The sequence below is a fragment of the Carcharodon carcharias genome, chromosome 26 (genome assembly GCF_017639515.1).
Source record: "Carcharodon carcharias isolate sCarCar2 chromosome 26, sCarCar2.pri, whole genome shotgun sequence".
NCBI lineage: Eukaryota > Metazoa > Chordata > Chondrichthyes > Lamniformes > Lamnidae > Carcharodon > Carcharodon carcharias.
The window spans coordinates 7,903,484-7,922,279 of NC_054492.1; the positions used below are offsets into that span (position 1 = coordinate 7,903,484).

The following is an 18,796-nucleotide window of genomic DNA, read 5'->3' on the forward strand; positions in this document are numbered from 1 at the left end:
TGGTCTTGTATTCTCCAGATGGGTGTGGGTTTTAAAGCAGCTCACATTGAAGGTGTTGAGTTGAAGCACATGGGCCAGCAGTCAATGGGCCATTATCCCATTCATTTTCACATGGCGGGAGACCTGGATGAGAAAGGTGGTTACAACCCGCCAACCTACGTGAAGGGAGTCTCCATTCACGAATCCTTCTCTCGGTGTGTGACCATTCATGGGTCCAGCGGACTTCTGGTAAGTGATGGTTCCACTGAAGAGCAAACAATTGCAAGTAAAATTGTTTCATCTCTTTTTCCGTTATGGAATAAATTGGGCAATGATTTTCTATGAAATTGTCATTTTGAATTCTTGGATTTAACCAATATTAGATGAAGTTTTGGATAGTTAATCTGCAGTAGGACCTTTGTAAAACTTTATTGTTTATCCAGGAGACTAGCACAAAATCTAAGCTAACACTCTACTGCAGTACTGAGGGAATGCAACACTGTTGGAGGTGCTGTCTTTCAGGATGATATGCTAAACTGAGGCCCCATCTGCCCTCTCAGGTGAGCGTATCCCGAGTGTCCTGGTTAATATTTATCCCTCAACCAGCTTCATAAAAATAAAAGATTGCCTGCTCATTATCACATTTGGTGTTTGTGGGATCTTGCTGTGGACAAATCGGCTGCCACGTTTCCTACATTACTACAGTGACCAAACTTCAAAAGTAATTCATAGGCTGTAAAGCATTTTGGAATGTCCTGAGGTGGTGAGAGTTGCTATATATCCAGTTTTTAAAAATATTTATCCAGAGAATCTCTTTAAGCACTCACCTGGTATTAAAATAAAAGCATCCTGCTCTCTCTACCACTTCTGTGTGTAGGATGCCCCCTGAATTCTAAATGGATGTTTAAAAGTAACACTCCCTTGGCTACTTAGAAAGGTATAACACGCTATCCCTTAGCTTTAACAAAAACAGAATTACCTGGAAAAACTCAGCAGGTCTGGCAGCATCGGCGGAGAAGAAAAGAGTTGACATTTCGAGTCCTCATGACCCTTCGACCAGCAGCTTTCAACATCTCTGGATTTAAACTCTCTTCGGTTTCAGTGTTAGCTAACCAGATACGCCCATAGATGTCTAAGAATAGACAAAGAATGTATTGTTTTTAAATTCTTAAAAAGTGTGAGTCACACACAAATAGAGCACAGGTTCAGTGTTGTAACTCCAGTGACATGACCTCTTAGAGCACCACACCCCCAAGGAGCATGGCATTGGTGCATTTAGCTTGCAGCAAACAGATGGAGCTTTTAAAGCATTTGTTAGAATATAAACTTGTGACAAATATGTTTGAGCTGTACCAACTATAGATAAATATATCTTGTCTCTTAAATCTCGATTGCTTTGAGGATATTACAGAAAAGGTTATCAGTCTAGGTGTCTCACTCCAGAAGCTTGGGCTTGAATTTTAGGCCCTGCCGAAGTTGGGAACAGAAGTGGATGGGCCTGAAGGTACCAGCGCAGGCCAGCGTTCTGGTTTCCTGACCTCGTTCCCAGTGCCAGCCGTTTTTGGTGAGGCAGGTTCTGGGCTGGAAGCTCACCCACTCCCCACAAGGCGGGTAGACAATTCAGCTCATTAAAAACCTTGTTAACCACTGTCAAAGGGGGCCAATGGCACTTTCCAGACAGCTTCCAGTTTCCTAACACAATGGGGGAGTTGGGTGCAAATTAACTGTCTGGAAAGCTGACCCCTGCCCACTACTGGGTGCCCAGCCAAAGGCCATCTGTAGGAGACTTCCTGCTTGCCACACCCTTCCCCTGCCACCACCCCACCCTGCCAGACCCAGACGGCCTCTCATTGGTCCTCCAGCTGCAAGTGCCCACTCACCACCCTTAATTGGACAGGGAATATGTCTTTCTGCCAATTAAGGGCAAGCCCAGGTAAAATTCCTATATAGTGACTATTTCCCCCTTGGGGCCAGATTTGGGACCTGAAAACAGTCCTGGCTCCTGTTTCTCGCCCCTGTGGGAAGAATTAAGTCCTTGAGCAGAAGATCTGGGCTGATATTCCAGTGCGATATTGAGGGAATGCTGACCTGTCGAAGGATCCATCTTCAGATGAGGCATTAAGCCAAGGTTTAGCTTGATAAAAAAAACATACATGGGCTCTGAAGAGGGTGCAGAGCCAAGACTGGCCCTAGGTGTAAAGGGAATGAGGAGAGGTGAGAGTAGTTTACCAATGAGAAGGAAGGAGGTTAATGGGGGCCTTGTTGGTATATGCAAGATAGTATTTGGTAGCAATAAGATGAATAATACTTGAAAATAAGCCATGAAGTCAAGCATAGTGAATATGAATAATTTGTTAGGCAAAACATTAAGGAGGGCCAATGTGGTGGAGAGTTAGAGTGTGAGAGAGATCAGGTCCATTGGGCCAAAGAGCCTCTTCCTACCTTGACTATTCTTCATCCCTCAGTAAAATCACATTAAAAGAAACTAAGTGTGACAGGACATAGTATTATGTACGAGCCAAAGCTAATCAAGAGCTTAATGCCATCTGTGCTTCACAACAGATGGTGTTTGTGTCCAAAGAAGTTTACAGAATCTTTGACCTTGATATTGGCCTCTGCCTCACCACCAACGTTAGAGAGTAATGGATTAATGGATATGTTCACGAGACCGTGATGCTATTAGTGATGTAACTGTGACAACAGTAGTCAGATGACCGAGAGCTGGGCACAGAACAGTCTGTGTCCTGACTACTATGTGCTTATCCTGAGGTCTTTCTACATAGTTTGTAATAAATTGTTTGACTACACCGACTATGTCAAGTTTGTCCTAGGGAAGCAAATCCTTATCAAGACTCGGTAGGCCAAGAAGACATGGGCCGGAATTTTCCGGCCCCTTCCGCCGGTGGGATCTTCCGGTCCTGCTGAAGCCCATGGACGTTTGGATGGCTTGCTGTCCCCCATGGCGGGACTGGAGAATTCAGCCATGGTCTGGGGTAGATTTAAAATCCACAATCAAGGAACACATCCCCAATGCGCTGTGTACACCTGCTGCCATTTTGACATGTGAGTGTACCCTTCGTGGGTTGGAACACCTCATTATGATATTTAAATCAGGCCTCTGCTGTGCAGTCGGGAGCCTGATTTCAATGTAACAGTTGCCGGCCGCCTTTCTCAGGGGTTTTGAAACCCGGGTGTGGAGCCGATGACAGGTTCGTGCTTTTACCAGTCGGACTCCTGTCCCAGCCACTTGACAAAGTCTTCAGCTTCCCTTCTGTCGATTGCAGCCCCCTCCTCGCTGACACGATCGGCAACCCCTACCCCTCCCGAACCAAACCCTCACCTCTCCTGCCGGTGGTTTGCCGAGCTGGAACTCAGCCAGTCTGTCAACCTCACCAGTTGCCGGGTGGGCGAAGGAAGAGGAAAATGTGAATGAAGTCCTGCCATTAATATCAGCAGGACATCCGCTTATTAATTTATCCAAAAGACTTTAGTCTTGCAGTGCATGACATCAGAAACTATAGTGACAAGGAGCTGGATTGAGGCCAGCCCATTGATCTTTGCACCTGCGTAACTTTCCCTGGCTCAAGAAAAGTTTAAAAAGGGTTTGTTCAATTTTTTTATTAAAATAGTTCAACCATGGTTCTGTGGACATCCTAGGCTTCTGTGATGGAGAAAAGAGACTGCTTTCCCGTAGTTCAGAGACTATTGCTAAATAGTGCATTGAACCAATTGTACCTGTTGTTACTAACACAGTCACATATGGGAGAATCTGCTTGTAGGCTTCTGGCCAATCTGGCTTCATTCAGATTGAGGTTACATTCATTTCACATGAGTAATCAGTGCATTCAATGGTCAAGTCTGCAGTCTCACATCATTTTCTCTGAAGGTTTGTGGTCTTGGAAGGGAAAGGTATAAAATGGCAAACTCAACTTTAAATGCCAACGATATCTCACTGACGAATTAGTCCCATTGCATTAACAGCACAACATGATTCTGATTGCTTGGGCTACAGAAGTTGTGAGAGGTCTTGTGGTGCAGAGGGTAGTGTCTCTGCCTCTGAGACAGAAACAGTGGGTTCAAGTTTTCCTGATGTCCAAGGAAAGTTTGTAACGCAGCCAAACTCCAGGAATATCAACCTGGAGATCCTTCCAGACCAAGCCAATGGTAGGCGAGAAGAGTGGGAGCGATTCCTAGTTAGCCATGTGATGGAAAGAAAATTGGAGACCCTACCATCATTATTCAAAGCTCCAGACTCCAGCACGCATGTGTAATGTGAGATTTATGCACACGGACTGCACAAAGGTTAAACAAAAGTGGACTGAATTTTCTGCTCGATGTGCGGATGCACGCCTGACACGCTCGAGTGTGAAATAGCGTGCAGTGACGTCGGGCGAGTGTCCTGATGTCATCAGGCACTCACACAATATTTCGGCCAGTGGGCGCGTGTGAGAATCAGCAGCGCGTCCGCCGACAATTAAGAGGCCTATTAAGGCCATTAAAGTATCGATTAACTGGGATTTTTCATTGCCTGTCCAACCTTGTGAATAGGCTTTCCCCAGCAGCTTCCTATCCCTTAAAGACCGCCAGCCTTTTGCAGGGCCGGCCTTTAAATATGGCGCCCGGTTAGCTGAAGGCCCAAGGTGACGGCAAGGTAGGCAAGTGAGGCGATGCCCCTCCAGCGACCCGGCGTATTTCTCGGGAATGCATAATTAATGAGGCGGGAATGGGACAAAACCGAAAAGCCGCCATTGCAGCCAATGGGTAAAACGTCCCTTTTCCCTTAGTGCAAATCTGGGACGATTCCAACCTACTCAACATTTTCCCATGGTAGAGGTTTGGAACTCACCTTTGCAAATAGCCATCGATGCCAGATCAACTGCTAGGTTTAATTCTGATAGATTTTTGTTATCCAAAGTATTAAGGGGATATGGGGCAAAAGGATATGGAGTTAGCATGTAGATCAGCCATGATTTCATTGAATGGTAGAGCAGGCTCAAGCAGCTAAATGGTCCACTCCTATGTCAATGTTCATAGGTTCTTTGGTTACCTGAGAGGGCAGATGGGCTCTTGATTTAATGTCAGTTCTGAATGACAGCACGTCCAAGAGATCAGCGCTCCCTCAGTGCGACATTAGGGACCCAGCAAGATAATGTGCTCAGGCTTCTGAGGTAGGTTCTGACTCAAAGACAAGAGAAGGTGAAAATTTCTGAGGATTTTCTGCACCAGTGACTCAGAATAGAAAACAAAGGTTGGGCCTGTGCCTCGGTCTAACAACAGAAAAACTGACATTTCTTTTTTAGATCATGACTGCAACGTGGCATTAAAGCTGCGATTAACATCTTCAAATTTTGCACTGTGACCAATGTGATGTTGTGTCATTAGCATGTGCCCTTTATTGTAATACTGTAACTGGGTCTATGGTTGGGAAACTAAACTGATACAAATGGCCTTAATTGTCGTGACTTTATTTTAATGATTAGTCATGCTGCTTGAATACTGCTTGTCGCAGCATGGAATCCTGAATTATATGCTTCGGTTTGTGCATGATTATTGCCCGCTCAATTAATTAATCAATTAAAAATTGAAGACTTTTAACAATAAAGCTAGTAAATTATACCCTTTAACCATCCAAAATCTAATTTGCTCAGGGAGCTCATCTACATTTATTATTATTCTCCATCTAATACAGTTTGAATTCACATTCAAATCATTAAGTATTGCCCAGCAAATAATTTACTGAGAGGAATTTAGTTCTGCCGCCTCCCCTCTTGTGAGTACTCAGGTATGGCTGACTCTTGTCTCAGATGCAGAAGCCCGTGAGTTCAAGTCTCACCCCAAAGTCTTAAGCACAAAAACATAGGCTGGCATTCCTAGTGGAGTACTGTGGGGGGTGCTGCACTGTCAGAGGTGCTACCTCTTGCTGCAGATGTTAATCTTTAGTTATTTTCTACTCTCTCGGGTGGATGTAAAATATGTTGTGGCCCTATTCAACAAAGAGAAAAGGAGTTCTCGCTGGTGCCCTGGCTAATAGTTATCCCTCAACCAACATCACTTAAAAAACACAGTTTAACATTATTGTTTTTGGGTGCTAATTAGCTGCTGCATTTCCTACACGTAGACAACAAATCACCGTCATTCAAAAGCATTGTAAAGCGCTTTGGAACACACTGAGGTTATGTAAGTTGCTATATAAATGCAAGTCATTCTTTCTTTAAAAGCCCAGTGAGGGAGCTGAGGGAGCTTGTGCACCTTTTCATTAATTTTAACCTAATAGCAAAATAAATCAACATAAAATAATATTTAGGTACTAAATTTTTTAATCTGATTTTTTAAAATTTATTTGTTTTTATTTATTTATCCATTTTTAAAAATATTTTTCCCCCAACACCCATCCCCCCTCTCACCCAAATAGGGCCATCTTCAATTATTTCTATGTTGTGCTTTCTCAGAGTGCTCACCCTTATTCTGCTATTAACACATTCTGCCACTATCAGCACCTTCTTTAGTCTTTAACACTACCATTAACACTTCCCTTTGTCTTGTGTCCATGACACTGTTGTCAAATTTCCCCTTAGCACCCACCTATCCCTGACCTTCTATCTTGCTTCGCCTGCTCCACCCCTCTTAAACGGTATAAAATGCATCACATTTCTACTTATCTTTAGCTCTGAAGAAGGGTCATATGGACTCGAAACTTTACCTGTGTTTCTCGCTCCGCAGATGCTGCCAGACCCGCTGAGCTTTCCAGCATTTTCTGTTTTTATTTCAGATTTCCAGCATCTGCAGTATTTTGCTTTCAACCCCAAATAGTCTTTTGTTCTTACTAAACATGTGTGATTGTATCTGAAGCCAAGGTGTTGCTGTGGAACTTTCTGTTTCTCCATGGTTTTCTGTGGTAAAATTTGATGATTTGCAAGCCCTGGCTGCTGGGATTTTACAGAATTCTCAGAACTTGTGCCGGCACAGATATAATGGGCTGAATGGCCTCCTTGTGTGTTGTAAGTCTTTCTGTGGTGCCTTGTTGATTCATTTCCCACAGTTTCAATGAGGGAAGTGGCCAAATTTGAAAAGCTCTTGTGATGGTCAAGAAGGGGCAATATAAAGACTCAACCAGAGTAACCCCAAAACTATCCTGTCTTGTTATATCTCAGCTGTTCTCTTCTTTCTCCATCTCTCTATTCTCACTCCCTAATTCTGCTATTCCCTTCCTGTAAGTCTTACTCTGCTCTAATCTCTCCCTCTTACTATCTCTTGTTGCTATTTCTATCACTCCAAGGAGCTCTACATTTGCCATTGTGGGCATTCCTCCAGTGATATCTACACCCCCATTGCTGAGGTTGCTGCCTTAAGGCACAAGTCCCCATTTCTGAATGATAATCAGTCAGTGCCAGTTTAGCAAGATTAAAAAGATAAAATAGACAAGAGTGAATAACCATACCAAATAGATGACAATTTACTTGCCCAACAAGTGTGAAAACAGCACAGCCGCAAGTGAGCCCTCATCAGCCAGTTTACTCCCAGTAACACTAGTGGATTTGCAGTTCATGGAGACCACATAAGGATGTCTTGAAGTTCTTCACGGCCAGTGAATTGTCGTCACTATTGTAATGTAATCAAACATAGCAGCCAAGTTGCACGCAGGTGCTGGGTTGAGAGATGAATATCAACCAGGACACAGTGAGAATTCCCTTGAAAATGCTGTGCATCTGCCATTTCAAAATTACTCTGTTCAATTCAACAAGACTATTAAAGGAAGAAGTTTAGCCTGGATTTCCCTTTAGGGATTCATTTTCTCTGCTATCGAAGCAGTTAAGCTATTTCTGTAAGGCTTCTTTGTCTACTATTTATCTTAAGCACTTTAACGACTGAATTTTCTATTAGCACATCAACGACTGATCTTACCCTTCATTTGTTCAGCTGCTTCAGGAATGGTAAATTACTGGCTTTGGATAAGCGGAGAGAATGTTGAGGGTGACAGAAGCGAGGTAATTGTAGGGGGAGATGGTGGCATCATGGTAATATCACTGGACCAGTAATCCAGAAGCCCAGGTATATGATTTGGTGACACAGGCTCAAATCCCATCACAACAGCTGATGAAATTAAAATTCAATTAATAAATCTGGAATTGAAAGCTAATCTCAGTGATGGTGACTATCATCAATTGTTCTGGCTCACTGATCCCCTTTGGGCATCCTTACCTGATCTGGCCTATATGTGGTTGACTCTTAACTGCGCTTCTGAAATGGCCAGCAAGCCACTCAGTTCAAGGGCAATTAGGGATGAGCAACAAATGCTGATTTTGCCAGCAATGTCGACATCCCAAGAAAAAAAGAACCCTCCACTATAAGAATAAAATTCAGGCAATTTCATTTCTCTTTTTAGGTGAAAGATGTAATTGGTTACAAGACCCTGGGGCATTGCTTCTTCACTGAAGATGGTCCTGAGGAACGAAACACTTTTGATCACTGTCTCGGACTGTTGATCAAGGCAGGGACTCTACTACCATCAGACCGTGACGGCAAAATGTGCAAGAGCATAACAGATGGGGTGTACCCAGGCTACATCCCAAAGCCCAGGCAGGACTGCAAGTAAGTAATCACCAAGCAGTTTCATCTGGTGTCATAGGGAGTGGGAGCAAATTGCATGATCCTGTAATCATGGAATTCCATGATTGGACAATATTTGCTAATAATCTTCAGTGTGCTGAGAATTACCCTGATAACCAATTGAAGATTGCAAGTTGGGCTCGCAGTGTGATGCATTTGTGTGTACTGGAAGCTACGTATATTGATACAGGGGGCCCTGTTCTTTGCAGACAGAAAGAAAATGTGCACTCATTGTGCCTGTTTTAGCTAAACAAAATAAATGACAGCCATTCACTGGTTCATTTTGCATGGCAATTTTCTTGACCAATCAGCATTATGTTGCCTGGTTTAAATTTCAAACAATGCTTGGCAGTTAACTGTCAGTCACCATCAACTGGTGCATTCTCCATGCCATACCTCTACCAAGCAGAGTCCACTTGCCAACCAATCAGCACTCTCTTCTCATACAGTATAAATACGTTGTTTCCCCTGACATTGCTATTTTCTTGCAAATTGTCCTGATGAGTGCAAGACGAAAAGCTTTGACAAAAAATGTCTCTTTTTCCAGCAATAATCAATATTTTGGTTAAACCCAACTCACTTTTCTCCATGTAATTTTTTAAAATTTATTTTAATTTAATTTTTATTTTAGATTCCAGAGTTGTTGGTGTGTTCACGATGTTGATTACTGTTAAGCACAGGATAATGATACACATTACTCAGTAACAGTTGTCTTTTAGTGATGCGATGGGTTAGTGTGAGTCTCAGTGCATCAACAAATGTGCATGGAGGGGATTATCGGCAAATACTTTGGGAAGGGGAAGCAAAAAATAGAACTTTGATAAAAAGGGAATTGAATTTGGCTTCACACAGCATTTAAGTCTCTACACCAAAGTTAAACTGTTTGTTCTGTAAGATTAAAAACTTCGATTTTGCCCATACTAGTACTATACCAAACTTGTTTTCCAGCAAAATCAAGCAGCGATTGATGGTGGACACCACTTAGAGGTTGTAGTTAGTCCAAACAGCTGGCAAAATGATAGGATTACAGAAATAACCTCACAGAAACAGTCCATTCAGCCCAATAATTACATGTTGTTTCCACATGGGCAGCAGTCCTAATTCCATGTGCCTGCACCTTTCTTATTGTCCTTTTAACCCCCTTTCATTTAATCACCAATAAATATTGACATGGGCAGTAATTTTAACCCTCAAAAATGGTTGGGTTTGGGTCAGGTCGGATATAAAAAATCTGATAAATCTCCAACTCGACCCCAACTTGCCGATTTCCAGTTTTAACAGGCGGAATGCATGACAGGTGGCCAGTCAGCTACCAGGGGATGGGCTGGTCACATAAATAGAATGAGGCTGAGTGCCTCAGATATAATCTCCATGTTAAATTTAATCCTGGCGTGCGGGGTTTCCTGGCCTTGGGAAACCCAGCAGCTAAAGGGAGGCAAGGACTGCTCGATCTAGGAGATTAGTACCTTTCTACTCACCTGCCGGACCCAGTTTATATGCTTCACTCACTCTCTGCAATCAACTGCCCCAACAAACCATTATCTTCCACTGACCTGACCCTTCTAATCTCACCATGCCCCACACCATCTGGTTCTCCAAATTCTACTCTGGCCTCCAATCCCATGCCCCAGAGCCTTACAACCTCTCTGCCCATCATCACGCCTCTGATCCACCCCCAACTTTTTGATTTCCCCCCCATCCCTGCTCCAGTCCCTCCAATGAGTCTTCATGACACCATGCCCTACACCCCCACCCCACCAAACCCCCCTAGCCACGTCATTATGCTTTCTGGCCTCCCTGCCCAACAGATCTCCAGGCCCCCTCCACCCTGCCCCATCCAATGTCGCTGAATCCCTAATGTCTGTGACAGCCGCCGTCCGCCCCATCCTATCAATCCAAGGCCCCAGTCCCAACAGGGCTTGATTTTACTGCCCATTTTGGGACCCCAATGTCAGGACCAAATAGGGGTCTTGAGCCCACGTTTGCCAGGAGCCAGACTGGCTCAGCAATCTTGCTGGGGCAACATCCTAATTGGCCACCTCCGCGTTCAATGCACAGTTAAGGATGGTAGACAGGCTCCCATTGCTGGACGGCCAATAGGAGGCTCTCCTACATGGAAAGATTAACAGCCCCACTGTTAGAGGGGTAAGGGCGCCTCCATTCCAGGTCACCAGTCAAAAATGGGGGATATGTGAATGGTCAAAAGGGTTAGGGCTATTGGGCAGGAGGGGATAAGCTCCCCACAATAATGGGCATTCTCTTATTGTTGTCTTTGGTGTGGTATATGGTAGTCATGGTACTGGACTTACAGATAAGGCTGGAGGTGATACTGTTGGCAAACTCTAACTTTTATTGAACGTTAAGCTAACTATTTACAAGGTGGTCTTTGCATGAGGCTCTATATGGAAATATCTCTCTCCATGCCCTGTTGTCATGTGATCCTACATCACTGATGATATAGGCTACATATTTACATATTCAACATTAACCCTTTATACTACAGGCATTGCTGCAGTTGTGAATGTTTATTAGCACTACGCCTTCCCCATTGAATGAAGCCTCTTGCTCTGGTGGTTACCTTGTCTGCAACTGGGAGGCCACCGCCGGTTTTAAGGGTGGCTTTCTGGCTCAAAGTGTAAGCTGTGTGCCAGCTGGAAAGTCTAGATGGCGTCAGGAGAGTGCCCTCAATAGGCATTTTAATTAGCCTAATAGGCTATCCACCATTGGCAGAGAAATAACCATCACCGCTTAGAAGCAGCCTCCCTGAAAATAGGCAGGTGGGAACATGCTGGCTGGTAGAGCAAAATTGCCAACACAGCCATCTCCACCTCAGGCTGAAACTTTGGCCCTTAATCGCTCCCTCTCTTACCCCTCTCCACTCCTGGCCGCAGCCTGGAATCACAGGCCTTCTTGCACGACAGACAACCTACTTCTTATACGGACTCGAAACGTCAACTGTATCCCTCTCCGCAGTTGCTGTCAGACCTGCTGAGTTTTTCCAGGTAATTTTGTTTTTGTTCTACTTCTCAATCTGGCTGGCTGCAGTTGGGAAATAGATATAAACATATTAATCAGGTCCTGACCATTAAACTCAGCTGGAACAATGTTTCCTCTCTCCCTTCCAACTTCCAAGTTAATATCAGGCCCATGGTCTGTGCTTCAATCACTAACTCTAGCCGTGCATTTCTTTCCCTCACAGCTTAAGAAGGTACTTAAAAATGGTTCCCCGGTTCTCTGCTCTAAATCTCTTGCATTTACTTAATTATCTATATCCTCTCATTCTAGACCATTCAATCAGTGAAAGCTGTCTGCTTATAGAATCATTGAATAGTTGTGGCATGTATTTCTACCTAAACCAATCTATCTCTTCATAATTTTAGACTTTTCTCTCAAGTTACCACATTATCTCCCCAGTTCAAATGAAAGCATTTCAAATTTTTCAAGCTTTTTGCATTTCCTCATACCAGGCAGCAACTCAGTGAATCTGTGCTGTGCCTTTTCTATTCACAGAATCACAGAATGTTATGGCGCAGAAGGAGGCCGTTCGGCCCATTATGTCTGCATCGTACCTCTAAATGAGCATTGTGACTTAGTGCCATTGCCCTGCCTGTTCCCCATACCCTTGCACATTGTTTCTATTCAAATAATCATCTATCGCTCCCTTGAAACCTCGAATGAACCTGCTTCCACCATACTCCCAGGCAGCGCATTCCAGACTTGAACCACTCGCTGAGTGAAAAAGCTTTTTCTCACATTTGCTTCTTTTACAAATCACTTTAATCTGTACCCTCTCGTTCTAGATCGCTTGACAAGCGGGAACAGTTTCTCCCTATCTGCTCTATCCAGCCCCCTCATGATTTTGAACACCTCTATCAAATTTCCGCTTAGCCTTTTCCTCTCCAAGGAGGACAGTCCCATTCTCGCCAACCTTTCCTCATAACTCAAGTTTTTCATCCCTGAAACCATTCTTGTAAACCTCTTCTGCACTCTCTCTCCAATATAATCACATCCTTCCTATAGTGTGATGCCCAGAACTGTACACAATACTCCAGCTGAGGTCTAACTAGTGTCTTATATAAGCTCAGCATAACCTCCCTGCTCTTGTACTCTATGCCCCTATTAATAAAGCCCAGGATACAGTATGTTTTATTAACTGCTCTCTCCACCAGTCCTGCCACCTTCAATGATCTATGTACATATAGACCCAGGTCCCTCTGCTCCTGCAAACCCTTAAGAATTGTAGCCCTTATTCTATATTGTCTCTCTGTGTTCTTCTGATCAAAATGCATCACCTCACACTTCTCCATATTGAACTTCATCTGCCACCTATCTGCCCACTCCACCAACTTGTCTATGTCCTTTTGAAGTTCTAAACTGTCCTCCTCACAGTTGACAATATTTCCAAGTTTTGTATCATCCGCAAACTGCAAACTGCACACCCAATTGCCTCAACATACTTCCTATAATGTGGAGACCAAAAACTCCTCACACTCCTCCAACTATAGTTTTGCTAGTGTTTTATATAGATTCATCATTAGGTACTTATATAATCTATATATCCTGTCATAAAACCATGTATTCCATTACTTTTTTTGCAGCTTTATTGAACCCCAACTATTAATGTCTTGTGAACCCATGGACTGAAAAGTAGTGCAAAGTCATAGATTTGTTCAGGAACATGTGCTTTAGTTGGCCGCCTAACCAGAGTAACATTAAGCTTCAGCCCTCCTTGACTTTCAGCTGCTTAATTTACCCCAAATCCACAACCTAAAATTAGTTTCTGTGTTTGTCCTGTATTTGCCCAGTCTTCACCCTTGAACTCTGGTCTTTTTTGCTGAATGAACAATCATTATTGCACTGCTACAATCAAAACCTTCTCAGCCAGGGACTTTGGTTTTAGCAATTGCTAGAAATGCTGGAGAAATCAGGGGTGTGCAGATATATCTGCTCTAATCAGGCATACTGCATTTGCCAACCTTCAATTAAACAAAATCTCCACACTCCATGATTAGAATACATATTCCTCAGTGATTCAATCAGTAAATACAACATCTGATGTGGTGACTGGGTAATGGTAGGTTCAGATGGTTCCACATTCAATCACTGGTCTGCATTGAATTTTCTGATCTTTGCCAGGGCCACAGTAAAGTTACATCAACCAGCAACCAACTAGAAAGGGCATAAACCAAGTAGGAATCCTGCTCTTGATTGGTGTCCTGTGTCTGCTACCAGAAAGTGTCTTCCTATGGATAGAATGCAGGAAGGAGCTTGGTGTGATGGCTGCTATTATTGAACAGCCTGCCAATAACTAACCAACTTGAAGAATGGTCACTTGCATTACTGCAATATAACCAACTCCCAGGGGAACTGTGTTCTTGTAAGAATGAGTGTCTCCATGAGAGAAGAAAACGTAAGAATGCATCATGAGGCTTGGCTGAGAACCAAGACTTCCATTAGTCTGTTGAAACAGCTGTGCCCAAAGGAAAGCATTGCTTGATTGATAGCTCTTTCTCTGTGATCTATTCTGTCAATTGCACAATGTTTATTTATACAAGATAAAGAGGTGTAAAGTTTTTGTAGTTCTGTTGTTGTTACTTCAAAAGCCTGAATGATTGACATTTTTATAGGGTTGTAGTAAAAGCATTTCTTTTTAAGAAAGTTGTGAATGAATGACCTTTTAAAAAGATTTTCCATACATGTTATTGTTGCTTTGGGGTTCATTGGTTCTGTACAGAGTGTATACTGGGTGAATAGGCATGGAAGTACCGTAGGTTGGCATGGATGGTATGAGGGGCCATTGGGGGGGGGGGGGGGTGGAAGGGCATAGATGGCATGGAGGGATGCTGGTTGGTATGGAGAGTTTGAGGGGCCAAGGGGGTGGATGGAGGAGCATAGGTTGACATGGATGGTAAGAGGGGCCATGGTTGGAGGGGCATAGGTTGGCATGGATGGTAAGAGGGGCAATGGGTGGGGAGGCAAAGGTTGGCATGGAGGGTTTTAAGGGCCATGGGGGTGGATGGAGGTGCATAGGTTAGCATGGATGGTATAAGGGGCCATTGGGGTGGGTGGGCATAGTTTGGCAGGAGAACATGCGTAAGACCTTTTGAACTTACCTTTCGAAGGTTCCCTCATCCAGAAAATTTAAAGCTGTCCCGATCCCACGGAAATTGCGGGTTTAAGAGATACCTATCCCACAATGGAGCTGGCCAGGTTTAGAGTGTAGAGTGCGGCTTGTGACCCACCACCCTGCACCCTTATCATGCGCTGGTGAAAATTGGGGACACCGGGAATGGGGCCAGGAATCCCTGAATTGGGTCTTGATTGCCATTCTAAAGGTCCCTGGAGTCTCCCCCACTTTGCGATAATCCAGCCTGTTAACTCTGTCTCTCTCCACAGATGCTGCCATAACCTGCTGAGTATTGTAACCTGAAGATTGTAGCAAATGCTTCAGCCTTATCTTTTGCACTGAGATGCTGGGCTTCTCCATCATTGAGAAAGGGGATATTTGTGGAGCCTCCTCCTCCAGTCAGTTGTTTAATTGTCTGCCACCATTCACGACTGGATGTAGCAGGACTGAAGAGCTTAGATCTGATCCATTGGTTGTGGAATCACTTGGCTCTGTCCAATGCTTGCTGCTTATGCTGTTTGGCACGCAAGTAGTCCTGTGTTGTAGCTTCAATTGGTTGACACCTCATTTTTAGGTATGCCTGGTGCTGCTCCTGACATGCCCTCTGCAATCTTCATTGAACCAGGGTTGATCCCCTGGCTTGATGGTAATGGTAGAGTGGAGGATATGCTGGACCATGAGGTTATACGTTATGGTTGAGCACAATTCTGCTGCTGCTGATGGCCCACAGCACCTTATAGTTACCCAGTCTTGCGTTGCTAGATCTGTTTGAAATCTAACCCATCTAGCATGGTGGTGGTGCCACACAGCATGATGGAGGGTATCATCAATATGAAGACAGGATTTTGGCTCCACAACAACTGTGCGGTGGTCACTCCTACCGAAACTATCATGGGCAGATGCATCTGCGGCAGGCAGGTTGGTGAGGATGAGGTCAAGCATGTTTTTCCCTCTCGTTGGTTTCCTTACCACCTGCTGCAGACCCAGTCTAGCAGCTACGTCCTTTAGGACTCGGCCAGCTTGGTCAGTAGTGGTGCTATCGAGCCACTCTTGGTGATGGACATTGAAGTCCCCCACCCAGAGTACGTTCTGTGCCATTGCCACCCTTAGTGCTGGATGCAAATAATATTGATACATGCAAGGAAAAGCTAGATAACCCCATGAAGAAAAAATAATTAAAGGATATGTTGATGGAGGTAAATTAAGTGACGTGGGAAGAGGCTTATGTGGAGCTTAAACACCAGCATAGACCAGAAAGGCCTGATTCTATGCTGTAAATACTACATAATTATTGGGACTTCATATTATAGCTGATGTGAGGATTAATGTTTATTGTAGTACAAGTTTAAAACAAGCTAAACTTTTTGATCCAAGATCAGAATAGCGAGCTGCTTGTAACAGGGAACTTAAATTTCTGCACAGTTGGTATAAAGCCCATCTGGAGAATATTCTTATGCTCTCTCTGACAACATTTCAGGTTTATTCAGCTGATAACACTCTGCATCCAGCTGGCTAGTCATTAGCTGGATCGTACAATGCCCTGTGCTAGTTAGAATCTGCGTTGTTGTTAAGAATGTTGGTCTGCAAACATTGTTTCCGTAAGACTGATATCCTTAGAAACTCCATCTGCAATCTGTCCAAGTACATCAGTAAAGGCACGTGTATGCTCTTTCAAAGATGCCATGGTATCAAGTCAAGGTTGGCAGCCCAAAGCTATCAACAGCTTGAAGGAAGCATCTTGGTACATGTACAGCACAATGAGCAGAGATTAACACTGACTAGCACTTCACCCATTTCAGCTAAGCTTTTCAAAGGTCAGTGGTATCATGACATCATGGGGGCTCTAAATACCCCCACTGAAAATATTTTGAAAACTCCATAACACTCAAGTGGGGCAATTAATTGGCCTCTGCTTCGCAGTGGGGCAGAAGCTGTAGGATAATGAGAACCACACTGGCCCAAATTTAAGTTGGGTCATAAAACTACTACGAGGGGTAGTGTTGATCTAGTTTTGCTGCCATTGGCTGTAGAATAGCTTAACCGAGCACCTATCAGAGCAGAGCATTGAACTACGCATGTGCGATACTCAGCTTCCCCAGTTTGAGTTAGCTATACAGCCAGGTTGTCTCCGGAGTTTTCCCTGCTTGCGGTCAAGCCAGTTTCTAATGGGGTAACTGTATAGGACACATTTTGTGAGGCCTTGTGCCGGGGTGGGAGGAAGAGCATTGCGGCCAGTGCCTCTCAGAGAAATGCAGCCTGAAATTTTCTGATTCTGCGAAACCCTGCTGCCAGTGTGGGGCCTCACAAACATTTGCTAGTACTTAAAATCCCAAGAGGTGAGGATTCTACTGCTGCTATGGGACACTGGGAGGGTCGCAAGCTCCTAGAATGGAGTCTCACCCATTGGAATATGTATCAGGAAATCAAGTACGGACAGCCTGTGATTTTCAGTCCATTTTCATAGAATTAGAAAGTGAAGCCTATGGAGTCTTGCCTTCAAGGTCCTAAGGAATGTAACTAAATATTATCCAACTGATACTAGGACACTAGGAAGTTCCGAGGAGCAAAGGGTCCTTGGCGTTTGTGTCCATAGATCTCTGAAGGCAGAGGGGCATGTTAGTGGGGTGATGACAAAGGCATATGGGACACTTGCCTTTATCAATCGAGGCATAGATTACAAAAGTAGGGAGATCATGTTGGAGTTGTATAGAACCTTGGTGAGGCCACAGCTGGAGTGCTGTGTGCAGTTCTGGTCGCCACATTAATGGAAGGATGTGATTGCACTGGAGGGGGTGCAGAGGAGACTCACCAGGATGTTGCCTGGGATGAAACATTTAAGTTATGAAGAGAGGTTGGATAGACTTGGGTTGTTTTCGTTGGAGCAGAGAAGACTGAGGGGCGACCTGATCGAGGTGTACAAGATTATGAGGGGCATGGACAGGGTGGATAGGGAGCAGCTGTTCCCCTTAGTTGAAGGGTCAGTCACAAGGGGGCATAAGTTCAAGGTGAGGGGCAGGAAGTTTAGGGGGTATGTGAGGAAAAACTTTTTTACCCAGAGGGTGGTGACGGTCTGGAATGCGCTGCCTGGGAGGGTGGTGGAGGTGGGTTGCCTCACATCCTTTAAAAAGTGCCTGGATGAGCACTTGGCACGTCATAACATTCAAGGCTATGGGGCCAAGGGCTGGTAAATGGGATTAGGTAGGTCGGTCAGGTGTTTCTCATGTGTTGGTGCAGACTCGATGGGCCGAAAGGCCTCTTCTGCACTGTGATTCTGTGTGTGATGGGCACAGAAGGCCACCTCTGCTCCTTAGACCATTGGGATGGATGCCCAAAGAGCCAGAGAAAATATTTAGGGCTTTAGCAGGTGGTCTTTTCCTCATTCACTAACTGCCCTTACGCTGTTGGAGCTAAGTAGCTGTCACTGAAAGTCATGCAATTCCCCAAAAAGCAGCTGCACATCTAACCTACTTAACAAATTGGCTAATAACACACTGTTCAGTGGGAATCAGTGAGATCTGTGCAGCAGATGGTTCTTCAGTTCAGATGGTTGAGACTTCTGGATAAACATGGCAAATGCCCAGATAGAAGCTTCCCAGGGTATTAACTTTATAAGGCTTAGATTCCCAACCATCCTTATAAAATTCATATGGCGGGAAAGTTCCACCTGGAACGCCACCATCTTTACTGAAAGATGTTTTTTCTATTTTATCTTTGAGCCATGCAGTAGTCCTTCTGTTGCTCACCCACTTAGTTGCAGGAACACATTCAATTATAGCAAGAGACTATTTCAGAATTAACTGCCCTCTCCAGATACTGGAATAGAGACCACCTAAAAGGTTTATGACTCGTATTGGAGTTTGTAAGGGTCCAGACACGGTGAGAAGTGGCAGCAGAATATTCTGGTAGTCATTACAATGCTTCATTTTATGATCTTCGTAAATGATGAGAGAGCTTGATAAATTGGGCTTGACCAAAGAGAATTGGGCATCTAATTGAGCTGTTTAAAATATCGAAAGAATACAATACAGTAACTGCTCACCTGAAATCCAGCACTTGATGAGCATAAATTAAGGGCTGGATTTT

At 44.2% G+C, this 18,796-nt stretch overlaps 1 protein-coding gene across 2 annotated transcripts in view; it reads left to right on the forward strand.

Annotated features, from left to right (window-relative positions):
* Positions 1-18,796, forward strand: part of LOC121269880 (cell migration inducing hyaluronidase 1) — a 254,333-nt gene that overhangs the window by 185,568 nt on the left and 49,969 nt on the right. For both annotated transcript variants that reach the window (XM_041174945.1, XM_041174946.1), the window contains exons 13-14: positions 19-228; positions 8,363-8,568. In XM_041174945.1, coding sequence (XP_041030879.1) covers positions 19-228; positions 8,363-8,568 — 416 coding nt within the window. The remainder of the gene's footprint in view (positions 1-18; positions 229-8,362; positions 8,569-18,796) is intronic.